General features: G+C 38.7%; 2 protein-coding genes across 8 annotated transcripts in view; one reads left to right on the top strand and one right to left on the bottom strand.

Annotated features, from left to right (window-relative positions):
* PHF3 (PHD finger protein 3) overlaps positions 1-10,391 on the top strand; it is a 58,239-nt gene extending 47,848 nt beyond the window's left edge. For 4 of the 7 annotated variants that reach the window (XM_042803476.1, XM_042803480.1, XM_042803481.1 and 1 more), the window contains 2 exons: positions 802-2,980; positions 5,163-5,936. In XM_042803476.1, coding sequence (XP_042659410.1) covers positions 802-2,980; positions 5,163-5,193 — 2,210 coding nt within the window. In that variant the 3' untranslated portion in view covers positions 5,194-5,936. Of the gene's footprint in view, positions 1-801; positions 3,933-5,162; positions 5,937-9,868 lie in introns of those variants that run through there. The other 3 variants (XM_042803478.1, XM_042803477.1, XM_033002650.2) reach the window with 3 other exon arrangements.
* The window catches only part of EYS (eyes shut homolog), a 1,055,438-nt gene continuing 1,043,168 nt past the window's right edge, over positions 6,042-18,311 (bottom strand). Inside the window, exons 49-50 of the mRNA XM_033002767.2 lie at positions 16,871-17,032; positions 6,042-8,176 (exon numbers count right to left, since the gene is read on the bottom strand). Of these exons, the coding sequence (XP_032858658.1) occupies positions 6,987-8,176; positions 16,871-17,032 (1,352 nt within the window). The 3' untranslated portion in view covers positions 6,042-6,986. The remainder of the gene's footprint in view (positions 8,177-16,870; positions 17,033-18,311) is intronic.

The raw sequence follows: 18,311 nt of genomic DNA, 5'->3' as shown, positions 1-18,311 counted from the left end.
CTTCTGCTCAAATGTTCGAAACTTGCTTAAAAAACCAACCAACCAACCAAAAAACATGGAAAGTTTCAAAAACAGATGGGCAAGGAAGAAAAGATCCTGAAATGTGTCTCAGTAGTTCTGCTTACACCTGAGTTACTTTGTATCAATTTATTTTGGTTATAAAAATTTGTGGATGCTTTCTTCTTTTGAGATAGGCAGGGCCAAAACAAAGAGAGGATGAGCTATGACTCATAATTTTTTTTGCAAGAACCTAAATGATACAGATCAAAATACATAGTGAAGAGGTAGCTAATAGTATACCTTGAAACACAGTGTCTTCCTGGAATACGAGGGAAGCATTTTGAAAAGTCACTCTTGGTAAATCTTTGAAAAGTATGTCTAACACAAATTGATGAGGAGACTTTGTGGTTCCAGGTGTGCTGTTTATTTCCCCCCGCCCTTGTACTTTGCTGCCACTTTTACCAGTCTGCAGCTGTGTTAGGCTAACATGATGTTTAACTTATGTTCTTTTTCTTACGTGACTGGATGTCCTATATAACTAACTCGTATTCTGGCATTTGAAAGTTACAGTGGGTGATAGAATACTAAAAGCAAATTTAATTTGCAATATGTGAAGTCATAATTTTAATGTTGGAAATATATTTTTAAGTATTTTAAGTATTGTTATGTTTAATGATGGAAACCTCATGTCATAAAATGAATACTGTCTATAATACAAGGGCATGGGGGTTATTTTTGTTAAAATGATTGCCTTAACCAAAAGATAAGGAGATGATAAACTGCTGTTACAATTTTGTACAGGGATTGAAATACATCGACCAAATTTATTACTGGGATTGATAATTCGCCAGAAAATGAAGAGGCAGATTACTGCTGTTGCAAGTGTTGCTAGTAGTTTTGTGGATGAAGCTTCTGAAAGTACCTTGAGTAACTTGCCACCAGAGAAGAAAAGCAAGCCAAACAAACCAGAAGTCTCTCATCATGAGTTGGCACTAGAAGAAGAAGAGGAAAATGATTTTTTTAATTCCTTCACAACTGTGCTACACAAGCAGAGAAATAAACCTCAGCAATCTAATATAGAAGATGTTCCAGCAGTTACTGAACCGTTGGTGGAAAGTATCAAACATGAACCCCCGAAGCCTCTCAGATTTCTTCCTGGAGTCCTGGTGGGATGGGAAAATCAGCCTTCTACTCTGGAGCTAGCAAATAAACCGTTGCCAGTCGATGATATTCTTCAGAGCCTGTTGGGTACAACAGGGCAGGTATATGAACACAGCAAGGCAGAAGCAAGTACCAGTGAAGACATACCATTATTAAATGAACAGGCAACCTTAAAAGAAGAAAACATGGATATTGCTGATGTAACTAGTGAAGTTAGTGAAGCAAAGACTGGTTTGGATGATCTGCAAGAACCCACTAGTGCTGCTGTAACTGTGGATGCAGCAACTGTAGGCACCTCAAGTTCTGCAAGAAGTGCTGGATCTTTGATAGGGCTGAGTCTAAAGGGAAAACCTCCGGATGTCTCCACAGAAGCATTCTTAGCAAATTTATCTGCTCAGTCACAGAATAAAGAAACTGAAGAAAGTAAAGAAAATGACCCAAAGCGGCAGTTACCCGACAAGGATAACATTACACAGGAAGGTAGAAGGACCACGAATTCCAGCTTTTCTTCCTCCTCATCAAATGCAGGGAAAAAACCCAATGAGAACAATGTTAATTCAGGCTCTGCTGAAGGTACCACAGCTAATACCTCTAAATCACCACCATTTATTAATCTTAAGAGAGACCCACGACAGGCAGCTGGGCGAAGCCAGCAGACTAATACTGCAGAAAACAAGGAAGGAGATGGTAGCAGAAATGAGGACCGACAGAACGCTTCAGGAAATGATCAAATGGAACCAGAGAATAAACAGTCTCCTGGAGAAGTGGGCTTGAACCTGTATCAAAGTGATGCGCAAACCAACGAGACGCAGTACAGTTCAGCTGCAGCAAAAGCTGATAACGCAGCTGCATCACAAGCAGACGATACCAGACACTCACAGGAGGAGGCACTGATGCAAAACATTGAAACCGTGAACTCGTTTAGAAGAGGACCAGCAGCAACTTCATCTCATTTTGAAACGGAAAACTCTTCTCGCTCTGAATTTATTTCCAAGGTCCCAAGCCCTATTGCAAGTGGCAGCTTCTCATCTGTTAGACCTCCACAGCAGAATTTTCAGCATCCAAAATCTAATCCACCTGGATTTCAGTTTCAGGCTCCTGCACCTCCTAACTTCCCTCCACAAAACAACCCTATGTTTGGATTTCCTCCTCATTTACCACCTCCACTTCTTCCTCCTCCTGGCTTTGGCTTTCCTCAAAATCCAATGATGCCATGGCCACCTGTAGCTCATTTATCAGGTCAGCCACCACACTATGCTGGACCCATTGCACAGGGGCTACCAGTGGCTCACAAACAATCAAGATTTTTGGGGCCAGAAAATTTTTTTCAGAGTAAAGACAATAGGAGACCAGAAAGACGCCACAGTGATCCTTGGGGCAGACAAGAACAGCATTTGGAGAGAGGGTTCAGTAGAGGAAAAAACGATCAACATAGACAAAGATTTTACAGTGAATCCCATCACCAAAAGAAGGACAGACATGAAAAGGAGTGGAACAATGAAAAATACTGGGAACAAGATTCTGAAAGAAATAGACGCAGAGACAGAAACCAGGAAAAAGAGAGAGAGAGGAAGAGTAGAGAGGAAGGGCAGAGAGACAAAGAAAGATTGCGATCTCCACACAGTGATAGGTCTGCTGATGGAAAAAGCCCCAGAGAGACTAGAAATCCGGAAAAAAAGACGGAGAAGCCTAAAAGTGAAGAACAGGCTCATGAAAAAGATAAGGAGAGGGAGAAAAGCAAAGAGAAGCATAGAGAACGAGAAAGTGAAAAGAACAGAGAGAGACATAGGGACCACAGTGACAGAACTAAAAGCAAAAGGTAAAAAGATGCAGGCAGTCTTTTAAAGTCCTATTTAAATAAACTGTTAGAGTAATGTCGTAAAACTTTGTATAAAAAAAAAAGCCTGCTAGGATTGTGCCATCTTTTTTATTCAGTGTTGGTGTTTTGCAGAAACAAGTCTGTGTTTTGGTACCACTCGATGTACCAATACTCATCCTTTTTTTCATTATACCAACTATCGCTAGAAGTAGGAGTTTAATATTTTTTAAAATTTTACATTGCTGTATATTCAAAATTTTAAAAATTTCTTTTATTAATATGCAATAAAGGCTTAGAAATTCTCTTAGCTGATGAAGTTGGCTTTAGTCAAGTCTGCAATATAGTTGCTGCCTTTGGTAATTTGTGCTCTCTTCTGTTTTAAGATGCTCTAATAATTTTAAAGGTGAATTTCATACAATAACCTTCTTTTTAAATTGCACTGTTTTTAAAGACTGTAGCAAAGCCTCAGAATCCACACACATTACAACAAAATATAATATGCTCAGTGGTGTGAAGAGTTTTTTTAAATTATTCAGTAGTACAATAAAATAATTCAAGTGTATTTCATTAGTTTTTCAGATATTTCCTAAGCATCTGAAGCAGTTTGTGACCAGAAATTGGAGGGCTGAGCTGCTCGAATGTTATTGCTTTAAACTGCACTTGTTTTAATAAGAAAGCATTTTTAAGCTAAATTCTTGGAAATATGATTTGTAGTAGTAAATTCATTTCTCCCACCGTTTTCCATGCTTCAAAAACTTGAATACCTAAGCCTGTACATTACTTTGTGTTTTGCTATCCTTTTTACTGTAAAATGTAAATATTTTAAGGGATATTTTGATTCTAAAATGATAAAACTTTCTCACATACTGTGTGTGTTTGTTTTCATAGGTGTGAAACTGTAGGCTAAATGAATATACCAGGCTGAGTTACAGAATGCCACATTTGTTGTACACTTCATGGCTTGGTCGTTTCAAGTTATGGGGCGGGGCTGAAGAGGGAGGAGAAGGGGAGAAGGGTGTTTGTAACATCGGCACTTCTAGTAACTTGCAATTTTGTAATGACAACCATCCACTGACGCAAAACAAAAAGCCAAAAAACTTGCAAACCTGGAAACAAACTAAAGTCTCCTGCTCTTATACTTCTTAAAATACACTGGTCGCTCTGTTGACTCTGTCAGAAACAACAAAAATATTCCACCTTATAAAGAAAAACTTACATTTATTGCTCTGTTTTTCAGTGTTTTGTTTTTCACTTTGAGTACATGACCTTATGTACTGTGTAGCATTTTGCACTTTACTGTAAAAAAACCTCTTCTTTCCGGAAAGGTCTTTCCAGTTTAACAAAACATTAATTGTTAGTTTTAATTATGAATATGTTTTAAGGGAAAATATCATTTGGATGCTTTGGAGGTAGCTTCATGGTCAGATTGACTAAAATTAAAAATCTTGCACTGAATAAAGGGAGTGGTAGACTTTTATTAGGTAACGTTTCTTAGACTCATAGTTGAGAAGATTAATAAAAAACTCTCAGTTTGTTAATGACTAGAATCAATACTTAAACTTTTGACTTTTATAGCATGATAACATGATGATTAAATTAGTCTTTTCCAAATTAATTCCATGATCTGCATCATGCCATTGAATATATCTGGTAGTATTATGCATGTGTTGTGTTGGTTTTTAAATATTTTCATCAGAGTTCTTTAGACACAGAAGTGCACCAAGGCTTTGTTCTGGTTTTTGGAGTAAGTCTTAAGTCGGCAGCTCTGCTTGTGGAGATTTTCTTTTGCCCAGTTCAGTAGTAGTCTGCTCCCGGTCCGCTGGTGATCCGTCTCTCACATTTACATCCATTTGTGCTCTAAAAATAAACTGGGAGCAATGAAAATGGCAACTGTCTGTACGGAAGAGACGGAATGCTTTCTGCCAGAACGACCAGAAATAATTTGTTTGGAAAGAATATGTAACTATTTTCCAAGTTTGTAGAGTGCTTACTACCTGCCTCGTGTATGTAGAACCTGAAGAGATCCACAGTAAAACAGCTTTTGAGGGAGGGTTTTGTTTAGAGTTTAAATTAACAAGCAGTGACAGTTTCCAGGATTTGGTCCTAGAATCTGAGTTAGTGTAATGGGAATAAATCCCGCTACTCCAGGAATAAAGGATTTTTTCTTCTCCACTGCCTTCAGTCACCCTCCTTCCACCACTTGTGTTAGCTGAAGTGCTCCGCTTACTTGTTACGTGTTTTACACTGAATCACTGCTTGGGCCACAGAAAGCAGCGTGTACTGATGAGGAACTGGCAGGACACCGGGAGCCTCAGAAAGAACAGGATAAACCCGAAGTACACTCCCTTCCCCAGCACCACATGGCCATAAAAGGCCCTCCTGAGGGAAGCTGGAAGAGGGGAAGAATCTGGGGCTAGCTCAGATGCCAAGTGGGCTCCGTGAGGTGCCTGTTGGGAAGAGGGGAAGAAGCTCTGTTGCATCTGACTGATCACTTGAGGGCTCAGAGCCGCTGAAGAAGATAGATGGAACCTCACAAAGATGTTTGCAGATGCTTATAAAAAAGTCTCAGGATAGTTCCACCACCCCACACATCCCCCTTAGTGATCTTCAAGTCATACTAACTATGGGTATGTGGAAACTAATGTGTGTCACCTAGCTTTAGAATGCTTATTGTCTCGGCTCCAAATCTGCTTTATGGAAAGGCAGAAAAAACCCCAGAAATAGATACATATTTCTGATTGGTACCCACTGAAGACCTGGATTCAGAGAATTTCCATGCAAGGAGGAGATGATTTATTATGTGCTTTTGAGCAATAGTGAAGTAAAAAAGGAAGATACAGGGATCAATCACTATTATTTTTATTTAAGTATTTTACTTACACACTAAGCCAGCAGTCACATGAGAAATGTTGATACCATCATAAATCATTTCTTTAAGCACATTAAAACAGAACTTTATTTATTTTGTTTTTATTGCTCACTAAAGTAGGCTATAACTGAGCTTTCTCGGAAGGAATAGAATTTTTGCATTTATATAGAAGGAGCTCTGTTTACTTTTGAGATTATAAATTAATGAAAAATATAGTCATGGAAGTTCAACTTACTGAGGTCAAAAACTTTGTCTAGCAAAATTTCAGAATCTCGTTTCGGGTCATATTAAGCCAGAAAGGTCTATCTAAAGCAAAGACTTTCTTAGACTTTCTTTTTAGTTGTAGGCAGACTGCCACGTTTCCACGTTCCAGTTGTGAATGGTTAAAACAAAAAGTTTTCATGTAATCAAATAGGGGAGACCTCTGCTGGAGAAAACCAGCAGGCATCTTTTATATCTGTTCAGTAACGAAGTGAAATACGGCTGCTCTGAGAATCATTCTTCTTTAATATTTTAGCACGAACACAGTCAAGTTCTACCCTTTTACAAAACTTTATACACCATGGATGGAGTCTCAGGAGACCTAGAATATAGTCTTTGTGGACTTAATAAGTAATTGCAGATGTTATGATTTAAAAAATTCTCAACACAATGAACATGCACGGTTATGCCCCAAGTGTACCTTTTCTTCACCCCCCTCTCAGTTTCAGTTTTTACGCTTGACCTTAATATTACAAGATTGAGAGAGAGACTGCATTCTGATAAAATTTAAGAGTTTTGGAGAAACGGGTAAGTTGTCTGTTTTCATAAAGCAACAAACAATACTGGAGTGACGGTTGGCTTTATGAGCTATTTACTACCTATTTGTCTACAAAGCTATTTCTAGAACAATAAAGAAAAAATGTGCAGACTTTCCCATTATTTTAAAGTAAATACTAAAGAGTATGTGTAAGTAATTTTATGAGTAAAACATCTGATCGCATTTTATTTATGCTATTAATACTCAAAAAAAAAAAAAGATAATTTTATTAAGTCCTTTCTTACATTGGTTCCTGAATCTTACACTGCCAGCTAACACAAAAAGACAGGAGGAAAAGGAAGTTTATCACTTTTAGACAGTCTTAAACAATTTTTCAATTAATTCCCATTGTAAACATTATACCCCTCTGCTTTCATTAGCTGAATCTTCTTAGAATCTTGGAAAAGCACAACATCTTTAATTTTGCCAATGAATTCCTTCTGAAAAAGCCCTGTAGTGACAGTATCGACTTCCCTGCCAATTTCAAACCCACCAAAATAACAAATGCCACCATAGTTTAAAGCAGTGTATTTTCTATGTGGATCAATATCTTCAAAAAGAATCAGCTCCTCATCAAGGTATACCTTAATACAAGTTTGGTTTTGAACTACAGTAACGAAATGCCATCTTTGATCACAACAGGTGGAGTGTTTGTTGTGAATTAAAGGAATAGAGATTCTTTCTCCAAGATTAATCACAACTTTTAATGTTCCATTAGCAAGACCAATGGCAAGAAAATCATTATCTTCATCTTCACCTTTTCCCATCCACACTATTAAGCCTTCGGTCTGATTGGTAGTAAAATTTAAAGAAATGCGGCTATACTGGAGGTCTCTTTTTCCGTAATGAGGGTCTATGTATTTGATGTAGGAGCTGCCGATGAACTTCGCTATAAAAAATTTGATTTCGATATCACAGTACTTACCTGACCAGCCTAGTGCGCATACACAGATATATGAGAATGAAGTGGGCTGAGGAATACAGAGAGCTTGAGGTCCACACCTGTTTTGTGAACAGTGAATAGATTGTTCACATGTGCTCCCTACCCACCCTTGTGGGCAAGAACAAGAAAAACCTGAGTCTTCAACTTGACATGTTCCATTATTTTTGCACACTGTGTACCCACAAACTGTTCCATCACAGTCACCAACATTTGCTCCACCTTTTGGGTCAGTCACGGTAAGCTTGAGGTCCCTGTTATTTATAACAATTTCTCGTATACAACCAGTGAAACCTGTGGGTTCGTTTTCTACTGCCATTGAATTAACGAGGCTTAAGGAGGACACCCCTCCAACAAAAAAATCCGTGTGCGTGTCTAGCACGTTCATTCCAGGACTAGCTTTCTGAGTAATGGTGATACCATCCAGGTCCAGGTAGCCTTCATTACCAACTCTTCCTGCTTTGAGCAAATGCCATGTATTTCCATTTGTGTGGACCTTCTGAGAGGTCTGTAGGATGACTGTCTTGTCTCCGAGATTGTAGCGTAACTGTATAAATCCATTTACTAATGATATACATAGGAAGTCACCTGTAAGAAACAGTATAAAATAGTTTTACTTTTTAAAGGCAGCACACTGAAGAACAGCGTATACATAATCCTGGTGCTTTCATGCCTGCACTTGCCCAACGTAGTAACTTATTTTCAGCAGCCTTGTACCATCATGTGTAAATCACACAAAGTGAAATGTTCCCTGATGAGCTTCTTGTGGCCTTTTTTTTTCCCCCCTTGTCATTGGAAACCGAGTTCATGTTTGCTTCAAAGTAAAAAGCTGAATCTTCTGAAAATCTCTGCTTTGGTGCAGAGACTAGATCACTCTGAGGCAGGGGGAAACAGGATCACTTTGGCATCCAGGGACTGTGAGTTGGTGTTGCCCTGAAAATAATCAAGTTTTGGCCAAGTTACAAATGCCATAATACTCTCAATTTCCATATGCTAAATAAAGGCTCAATGGTCTTGGCAGTTTAATACACTGAACATTTGTCTGCACCAAACATACTTTGCTTTCCCTGAAACTGCTTTTTGCAATGGGGATGTTTTGGGTTTAATAATCTTGACAGCTGTAGGAACATATAAGCTTTTTATTGAATTGTTCTGGAGGCCTCCATGACAGGAATATTAAGAGGGAGTCATGTACTATCGATTGGTGTTTCTGGCCTTACAGGCAATATAAAAGGAAAGGGAGTACTGTACTTCAAACTGCACTTGCAAACCTGAAGAAAAAAAGCTGCGAAAGGTTAGAAAATGGGAGCTGGAAAGAATATGTGTAAGGGCAGAGGTAGTCGAACAGGGAGGTGACAGGGAGGCGGAAGAGGACATCGGAAGAGTCCGCAAAGTCACATTTTCAAAGATCTTGATGTTTGCCTGTGCAGTTTAGCCTTTTTTTTTTTTTTTTTTTTTTTAATAGTGCTTTTGAAGATAGTAAGTATGAGGTAGTTGTGGGTTTTTAAAGTAAGTTTATTGATTGAATTGATAAATGTGTTTTGCTAAGTTTGAATGTAAGCTTTCTCTCTTAATAGATACCAGTAAAACTTAAGTTTCATGGAGAAATACTTTTAAGTATACTTTTAAGAAATACTTTAAAATATTTGTAAGTATTTCAGTAAGAAGTACTTTTAAATTTGGAAAGTACAATTTCCTTAAAGATTCAGTATTCTTAAGGGTGGACCTGTTAGTAGAATGATGAAGTCTGCTTCCTTGGTTTAATTTTTGAATATTTCTAATCCTTGAATTGCATTGCCTTTAGTGCAGTTAAAAATGAACGGCTGAATTTACTGGGGCTTCTGAAAGTTACTACAGTTATGCCTCTCTTTTCAGCAATTGTTCAGGTTCCCATTCAGGCAGGGTGGAGACGTTCCAGTTGAATTAGTGGCTGTGGAGTACGTGCTTGGTGCCTCACTTTCCCTGCCCCAGACACCCATGGGAAGAACGAGAAGGCGGCTCTTCTTTCAACTGCAGTCCAGTGATGGCAGAGCACTTTGTTCTAGCTTTATGGTTCCCGTTGTGATGATCTGTTTTCCTTCCCTGCACATAGTGTTAGTTTTGAGTATCCTACTTGTTTCTACTTTTTTTCGTAAAATGAATATAATATTCTTTACTTGTGGTTTCTCTTGCTCAGTGATGTCGCTTTAAGCTTGCTTAATTTTTCACTGCGTGGCCTGAATGCACTTGCATTTTTGTTTGAGCAATGTACATAACCTGCTTGTCTGTTTCTTTTATCAGGCTCTCAATCCTAGGGTAAGAAAGGATCAGAAAAAGTTGCTGAACTACCTCCTTGGCAGCCTTCGATCCCCTCTCCTACCCAGACATGCAGACTTGCATAAGGACATGAGTACTTATTCTTTGCTGTCTAGGAAGAAGGAAAACATCTGACCAGGGTTGCTTGCTCATCTGTCTTGTAATCAAGAACTGGAGAAGCTGGCTGTTCTCCAAGACTTCCTGGCCTGCAGGGAAGTTTTTCTGGTAGCTTTGTGCATTTGACAGTGATCTGAGATGATATTAGAGAACAGTGCTTCAGTGATGTCTGGAAAAAAGTGGTCACAGTTTCAGCAGTTGGTCATGGTGCTTCTGACTGAGGCCTAATGATGTCTGTTGCTAATGTGCTTGCAGTCAGTTTTGGAGTCTTAGTTTTATTACAAGGGCAGATCTGTGTTACTGCATCTGCTGTCTACAGCGTAAGGTGAAGTTATGGCTGAGTACTCTGGGTTATGTTCTAGCACAAATTTGAGGCCTCTCTTCAAATTGGAGTAACTTATTTTTCTGCTAGTTGTGAACAAAAAAATTAAACTTTCAACTCTCCCTGAGGCTCTCAAGGCACTTTCTTACTCCCTTGCTTAGACCCTCTTTTCACAGATGACTTGCCATTTTAGTCTTTGTCGAGAACATCAGAGTGTTGAGATAAATTTTGTGATGTGGATGTTGATCCCAGGGTTCAGCTCAGTATTTCTCTATGCAGTTTGTCATGCCATAGGTACTACTCGGGGATAACTGGCTGAAAACATTTTAGGACTCTAAAGTACTGTGTGCTCAGTGTCCATGAAACTTCCTTTCCAAGTGAAGGCAAATTACGGGCTCAGCTTTGTTCTTCACTTCAGCAACCAATGATGTTTTCAACAAGGGACCTCAGTTTGCCCTGAGGGACAAGCTGCACAGCTGCAGCCTGTGCAGGCCTGTGCCATCATAGGAATTGCACCACCATTTTAAACAAATGGCATTCTTGCCACTGAATTTCTTCTCTCAGCACTTTCAGTACGGGAGACCATGAATCAAGGTTGTTTCCACTGTTTCAGTTTGAGCATTACTGAAACCTGTGTCATACAACCCTAACTGGGGCCAAGGATCTTTCTGAGGAAGTTTGCTTTTGTTAAGTGTGGAGGAGATGACATCCTCACTTTTTCCAGGACTAGACTTTATAGCTGGTCCCTGCTTTCTAGAAAGTATGACCTACACACAGGGCACACAACTTTGCTTCCAGCTTTTCAAATTAGCATCTCATCTAATACGGACTATTTATCCCCATCAGCAGTGTCACAAAAAAAAGCAGAGAGACTCCTGAGGTGCGCACTCGCAGTTGTTCTTTTGTTGTGAATGCAAGTCTGACCAACCTGTTGGATGGGGTGTAAAGAACTGTAAGGCAGTCTGTATCAATAAGGTTGAATCTTTGTTAGAAATAGGCTATTGTAGCTTAGCTGTGGCTTGAAACTACAACATGTCAAGACCCTCGGTGTTGGAACAAAATCTTCAATGGTTACAGCATTCAGTTCTGTTCTGATGCACCTTCCTGCCCCTGTCACCTTCCCTGTTTCAGTTAAATAAAGAGGTTTGTTTGTTTGTTTGTTTGTTTGTTTTTAATAAAAGATTGTTTCCTTGTCTTCTCAGAGGTAGGGAATTTTGTAGCAGGTGTTGCCATAAGGAAGGAACTGTTCCGGAGTTAAAATAGAACTTTAATTGCAAACTCTAGTTCAGAGTTTTCACCAAATGACCCAAGGTCAAAGTTACTCCACCTCGGCGTGGATTGTCTCTATTCCATAGCAGAAGCCATCACTCCAAAACAGGTACCGATTTTGCTTCATCACTTTAATTTTCAGGTTTTCATTATGTGCACAAGTCTCACCTGCTCCCATATCAGATGCCAGCATTCCCAAAAGCCAGGTCAACTCTATGTCCTGAGCAAGTCAGTCTCTAAAACTGGGAGTTAATGCAAAGTCTCCTATAAGTACATCTGGCTACTACTGTGAGATCTGGATTATCCATGACGGTATCTGCTTATGAATTCTGAAGGCATCACAAAAGTTTTCAGCTTGCAACTACTCTGAATATGTCTTTAAGTCTGTAAGCAAATTGGTTACAGTGACACAGTCAAGTTTTAAATTCTCCCAAATGGTGACAATGCCCTTTCATGTTCAGCCTTTATCTAGACATGCAGGTGTGTCTGTATCCCCATCTAGAGAGGGTATCGTGCTGAAGCAGTTTCAGGTCACCTCGTTTTTATGTTACCACAGGAAACTCATCTACATTGTAATGTGTCAGAACTCTGTACAGTTGGACCCAAATCATGTCCTCTTACGCTGTGGCCCTTTATGTATTCTTCCAGGAGCAGAACATTTCTTGTGTAGTAGGGGTTGAAATAGCCATGTCGGCCTCCAACTCAATGCCTACTCTGTGGCCAAGGAAGGTGATGCACTGTGGTTTCCACGTGGGAGGGAACCTAACTGACTAGTAGCTGTCCTTTTCAGCTGGTCTCCTGAACATTTCCAGGAGCCACAGTAAGGCTCAGGGCAAAGGAGAGAAAGCAGAGCAGAAGAGGGAGGGCTATAAACCGGTAGAACAAGGGAACAAAGGACAGAAAGAAGAGATGAGCCTTATTCCCACCCTTCTGCAGCCTCTTCCACTATTTGCTACCCTGTAATATGTCAACATGGTTGAAGTTTATTGTTCTCAGCTTAATCTCCATCTGTTGTTGCCTTCCTTGTCTTTAGAGGCTTGTTAGCCATGACAGTCTTTGCCACGGCCTGAGTGCATGCACAGTTAGGTATCGGTCAGCTGGCAGGCCACAGCGGCTTGTTGCAGCTATTGTAACTTGATCTTTTATCTAGTGATGACCATAACCAGTGCCTCTAATGCACATTTACAGGAACTACCTATATGGATATGCTTTCATGGATTATTACAAAATGATTGTATTCTGTGTATGGAGCTGCATCTCACAGCTAATGCAAGGCTGAGAACAGGTATCAAGCCAGGCCTGTCAATCTCTCGAACCACGTAAAGAATCGCTGTGGCAGTAGGTGGATTCCAGCTTCCACTTGGAACACCATCCCAGTGCAGAAGGGCATAGCTAGGGTCCAGAACAGCCCTGCAGACAGAGTGATGCTCATGCATCTAGAAGGGGTTGGCAGTTATCTATTTGTAAGATAGACCATTCAGCCTCACCTTTCAAAAATGCTGCCCTCCTTGGTGAAAATACATTTTCTGCTTCCTTTAGTCACCACTGTCACCCTGGCATATTTCAGCAGCTAGAAGGAGCCACCTTCCCTGAGCAACCTCAATTTGCCAGCTCCAGTTTTGGTTTGCAGTGGCAAATGGGTGGCAACAATACTTCATATGCAACAGATTTCAAGATGATGGGATTATCTGTTCTGTCACACAGATAGCTGACTGTTCTGCTTCCTACGCTGCTAATTTAGTCCATACAAATGATCCCACAGCTAGTAACAAAGCAGAAATGATGTCCCTGTCAGCTAAGGAAACATGGCTGCTAAGAGAGAAGAGTTAACCACTCTAAGTTTCTGTTCTAAAAGTGGGTGGATAATCAATTTGTTTCCGATTAGGAAAACAACACTCCCCCTTTGTGGGTATTCCAGAAATTCTGAATATTTCCAAAAGATTTTAGGATTTTAGTCCAATTCCATGATTCAGGTTTCACCATAAACAATGTCTTAGAAAACCAAGCAGACATCACAAACCCATACTGGCTGTCTCTTATTTTCATGCCTTAGGTTTTTAAACTGAAATGGATTAAATATCAGGAGTTAAAGTTTTGATTTTTTCAGACCAGGTGGGTAACATAATATGGTTAAAGGGAGACAGAACACTGGTGTTGCAAATGTTGCGTATTAAATTTAGTGTGAGTCATCCCATCCTGTTTATTAACCTGACTTCCTTCTTAGTCACCCAGCAAAACTGTTCTTTCTCATCTCATCAGGGAGCAAACCTTTCCATCACCCTGGCGTGAACTCTGGAATAGTGCAGACGGTCTACAGCATATTCCACCTTCACAAACAGATGTAAAGCTTCAGTAATGCTATGACTCAACGGAAAAGTAATGCTCCTTACTGCCTTTTACCCAGAGTGTCAAGGCCTTTAAGTATACAGAGTGATCACTATGTAAATGGACTGGATTACACATTTTTCAAGCAGTTGATGGGCATCCAGCAAATCCTGTCTGAATTAAAGGCTATTTATTCAGTGGGTCTCTCACATTTTCACTGGTAGAAATAGAATATACTGCACTTGAGAAAATGTGAAGTGGGCTGGCCTTCCAGCACGCTGCTGAGCTCCACAAAAATGCTGTATTATTTGCAGAGACCTCGCTCAGAAGCAGTGCATAGAACTGTCTGCATGTCCCGCATTTTTACCTCACTGGCATAAAACAAGTAATCAAAGGTGGGGGAGGGAGGGGTGGAAATCCCCTTGTCATTCTATCTGCAAGTTTCCAATCTAAAATATGCATACACAGCTCACATGTTGGGGGTTTATTTCCAGCTCATTATTAATATATCTAGCCACATAAACTTTGCCAAAATTTGGAAATTAATTTCTTAGGGTGAGCAGAAGTCAATACTACCAGACTTAAAGTCATGGTACACATTCAGAAGAAGCTAACAAAGCAAGAAACCAATGATTGACAGAATTATAGGAAATGGTGCTCACAGATAAAGATTCATAGGATGTTTTCCAGTTTATGCCAATGTGCCAGGTGTTTAAATGTGTGTACTGAAGGAATGACATTGTTAGAGGAGTGGAGGCTGGAACCGACGTATCAACTTTGACATAAGGAGACTAGCCACCTCCCCACCCTTTTGAGAAATGCATGTCATGTTCTTTAAAAAGAACAGATCAAGGAGGAAATGTTTCAGTGGAAGTCACGTGTTTATTTCTTCACTTACTAAAGTTTGGTTTTGTTTTTTTTTTTTTTTTTTTTTAAATGATGGGAAGATCATTTGGCAGGGTCATGGTCCTGAAGGGAAAGTCCCAGTGTAGTGTTTACATGGGTGACAAGCCAAGCCAGTGTATAACTGCGCCACTCACTATCATTACTAAATTAGCTGCATACTTAGACCTCATTTCTTTTAAAAAATCATCACTGTCTAGTGAGGGAAAAAAAAAATGTTCTAATTATTTCCGATTAGAAAGGAATTTTAGAAAAAAATCCCATGATTTCAGCAATCAATTTATTAAATCTTACATAACTCTGTAGAAGAAAAGGCTTTATATAAAGTGCTTTCTAAACTAATCCCCAACAGAAAGCTCTTTCACATCTGCTGGTTGCTAAGAATACTTCTGAGTCTTTCATCAGTCTAATTCTGTCTGGATTTGACTGGATTATATGAAGGCAAATATAAAGAGCCTGACGATTAGCTTTTCTTAAATCTTTCAAAACTTCAGGACAGTAAAAACAGATGTAGGAAATTTGTAAAGAAATTAAATTACTCTATAGAAGCTCTTTTTTTATTTTGAAATGATAAGATTCTAGAAAGCAATTTAATGAAAGTATTCCTTCCTGTGCAAACTAAACAATCATGAATGGCAACAGAATGAGGGCATGCTCGTGCTAAACCACTCTTGGCCCAAGTTAAACAGCCTTAGCTGTTAGCTTTGAAGCTTCCAAAGAGATATTTAATTTCTTTATATGCTAGCTGCTTCTTGCTAGCTTGACCTCTCACTGTTCTTTTGAGAGAGATCCTTTTTTCTCTTCTATTTTTCATGGCCCATGTAATGCTTTAGTTTATACATGAGAGAACTATTCACTGAGAATCTCAGAATTTGGCCCGTAAGTGACAGAATTATAAAAGATTCATTGTAGAAGACAGGGTTCTGTGCAAATAAGTGTATTTGTATTACAGATGTTCCATATATTTTTCTTTGAAGCTGCTTCTCTGTATGTGGTTGTAATTAGAACAAGGCAAACAGGAGGTGCCAGCAGTGTATGATGTATTATCAGTCTTACTGAATAGCAGCCTGTTAAAACATCTGCTTACCAAATAAGAAGGTGGTAAATTGGACATATGTGTGTTTATATGCATGTGTGGCTGAGTATGTTGAAATGTCTCAGAGCTTTAGGCTTTGAACAAAGGAATATAAAAATAAATAGCACTTAAATAGTTAAGTGCTTTTTTGTCATACAAAGGCCCATTTTTGCATAACGTACTACTTAATACAAGTGGAAAATTTGCTCTGAGATCATGTTATGAATGATATGTAATGCTTCTGTTTAAAAATGTGCAAGACGCCACATAAATGCAATATAAAGATGAAGTATGTTAATAAAGTAATTACAAAAAATTTACACCTTAAAGACGAGATTTTAAACTGTATTTACACTGGTTGGCAAATTATGTTTTCTTGACATGAAATTTTGGGAATGTTAACTCAGTAAAGTTTAAAATACTTTTATAAACAGTAGAAATATTTTATTTAGATTTCTTTTTCACTCTGCATATCTGGAAAATGCAGAACTATGTTTTGTATGATGTACCAGAAAGCATTTCAGCACTATATAATAAAAAGTTAAATTGCTGATGAACCTCACTAGCTCTCTCATATTCTGTTCACTTTAATTAACTTATTTGATCAGTTTTTATATTGCTTTATTTTTGGTCATTTTAAAACACTCGGCCAAACCCCCAGACTGTAAATCCTAGTGTAGCTGCACTGAAGCTGTGGGAGCAGTATCAGTAAATGTCTGTTGAAGACCTGGCTGCAGTTACTTTTCAGGGGAAAATGATTTTCTGAGCCACTTCATTAAATACTTGCTGGCTTTGGACTAATCCAAAATTTTGTTATGCATCTTTTTTCTTATGAACTCGATTATTCACGGTTCAAAACCCAGTCACCATGGACAATGAGTTACAGAGAATGAATGCCTGAATCACTTCAGTGTACTGCCTTTCTTTTTCAAAAAAGTACCTGGGTGTAGGATACCAGCGAGATGGAATATCTTACCTGACTGAGTACCCAAATGCTGTGCAGTGTAAAACAGGATACCATCTGGAGATAGAGGCTGAAACTGTAATTTGATATGGGTCTTATGCCGGATATAAAAGGGTGCAAATGACATCCATGATGATTCATTACTTCTGAAAGATGGGTCACTAATAGAAATATCTGAAAAATACAAGAGGAAAATACAATAAGAGATTTTGGGAGGACTGCATTATTATGGCACCAGTTGTCTACAGCTATTTTCTATAGTTCATAAATGATGTACATAATACTTCCAATTCTTCCCTTTCCAAAGACTAAAAATAATCTAGATACAGAATAAAACTTAGATAATAGCAAATCAATGTCATTTTGTTTTGTGTGCACCTTATTTTCACTAACAATCAAGCCTGTAGTTGAAATGCAAAATAAATGTGATCTTGTTAGTGTTCATTTTTAAGTAAATGTAAGTGTAAATTTTACATTGTTTAAAAATTCAAATGCAAAATACTTTTGCAGGTGGCAGAATAAACATTTATTTCTTCACCATAGAGATGAAAACCTTAGTGGATTTTAACTGCTTTGTGTGTCATAAGAATGTATATTTTAAGTGGAATGTGTTCATTAATTGCTGCTGAAATTTGGTTTTAAGACAATCATACTGAGATGCTTGATAATTCAAATTGTCCTATCTTATACTGAAATGGAGCACTTTCACAGAATTACAGTGAAGATACAATGTACACTTTGGAGCTATACACAGCTTCATCATTCTGTCTTACCACTTCTCTCAGTGCTGATTGTTCATATACCCTTAAGATATCGTGCTATTTAAAACTTCCTTCAGCCAACTGATAAAAGATTATACTTTTCTATGCTGTTTATGTCACTTGAAACTGTTTCCAATTTTTCTCACTATAACGACATTACATATTTGAAATATAATTATGTTAGTTATTAGTTAATTTTTTATCATGTGGTTGTTAGTTTTCTGTATTTGTGGGTTCACTGGAACAAGTCAAGCTATTTAAGTGTGCAGGGCACATTTAGACCTGTGTGTGATAAGCCATTTTTACTACTTAGTTAATCACAGTACTAAATGCCTGGACTGTAAGTGCTGTCCCCCTCACTTTTCACAGTTTTTCTGCTGAAGCTCTGCTGTTTCTCTTTTAGGAGGCCAATATCTTCATTTTGGTGCTCCCAATGTCACAGTTTTATAGTAACTTGTTTTCAGTCAAATATACCTTCATGATGTCCTCGTAGTGCATTCTTAGGCAACCTTATGCTATCTTTCTGCACTCGGGTTTTATGCATAATGTCTGCTCATGAATCCACTTGACATCCAGTGGCACCTTGTGTTGCCTATAGCAGATGGGCCTTAGTTATTAGCCTGATATACAGTCAGCATGCTGCAAGGTTTTGTAATTTGTCTATTTGTCACACCACCTCTCTCAGAATGGAA

Source organism: Tyto alba, unplaced genomic scaffold, assembly GCF_018691265.1.
Source record: "Tyto alba isolate M040663 unplaced genomic scaffold, T.alba_DEE_v4.0 Super-Scaffold_40, whole genome shotgun sequence".
Classification (NCBI taxonomy): Eukaryota; Metazoa; Chordata; class Aves; order Strigiformes; family Tytonidae; genus Tyto; species Tyto alba.
The sequence above is the reverse complement of the archived record's forward strand: the minus strand, read 5'-3'. Positions and strand labels throughout refer to the sequence as shown.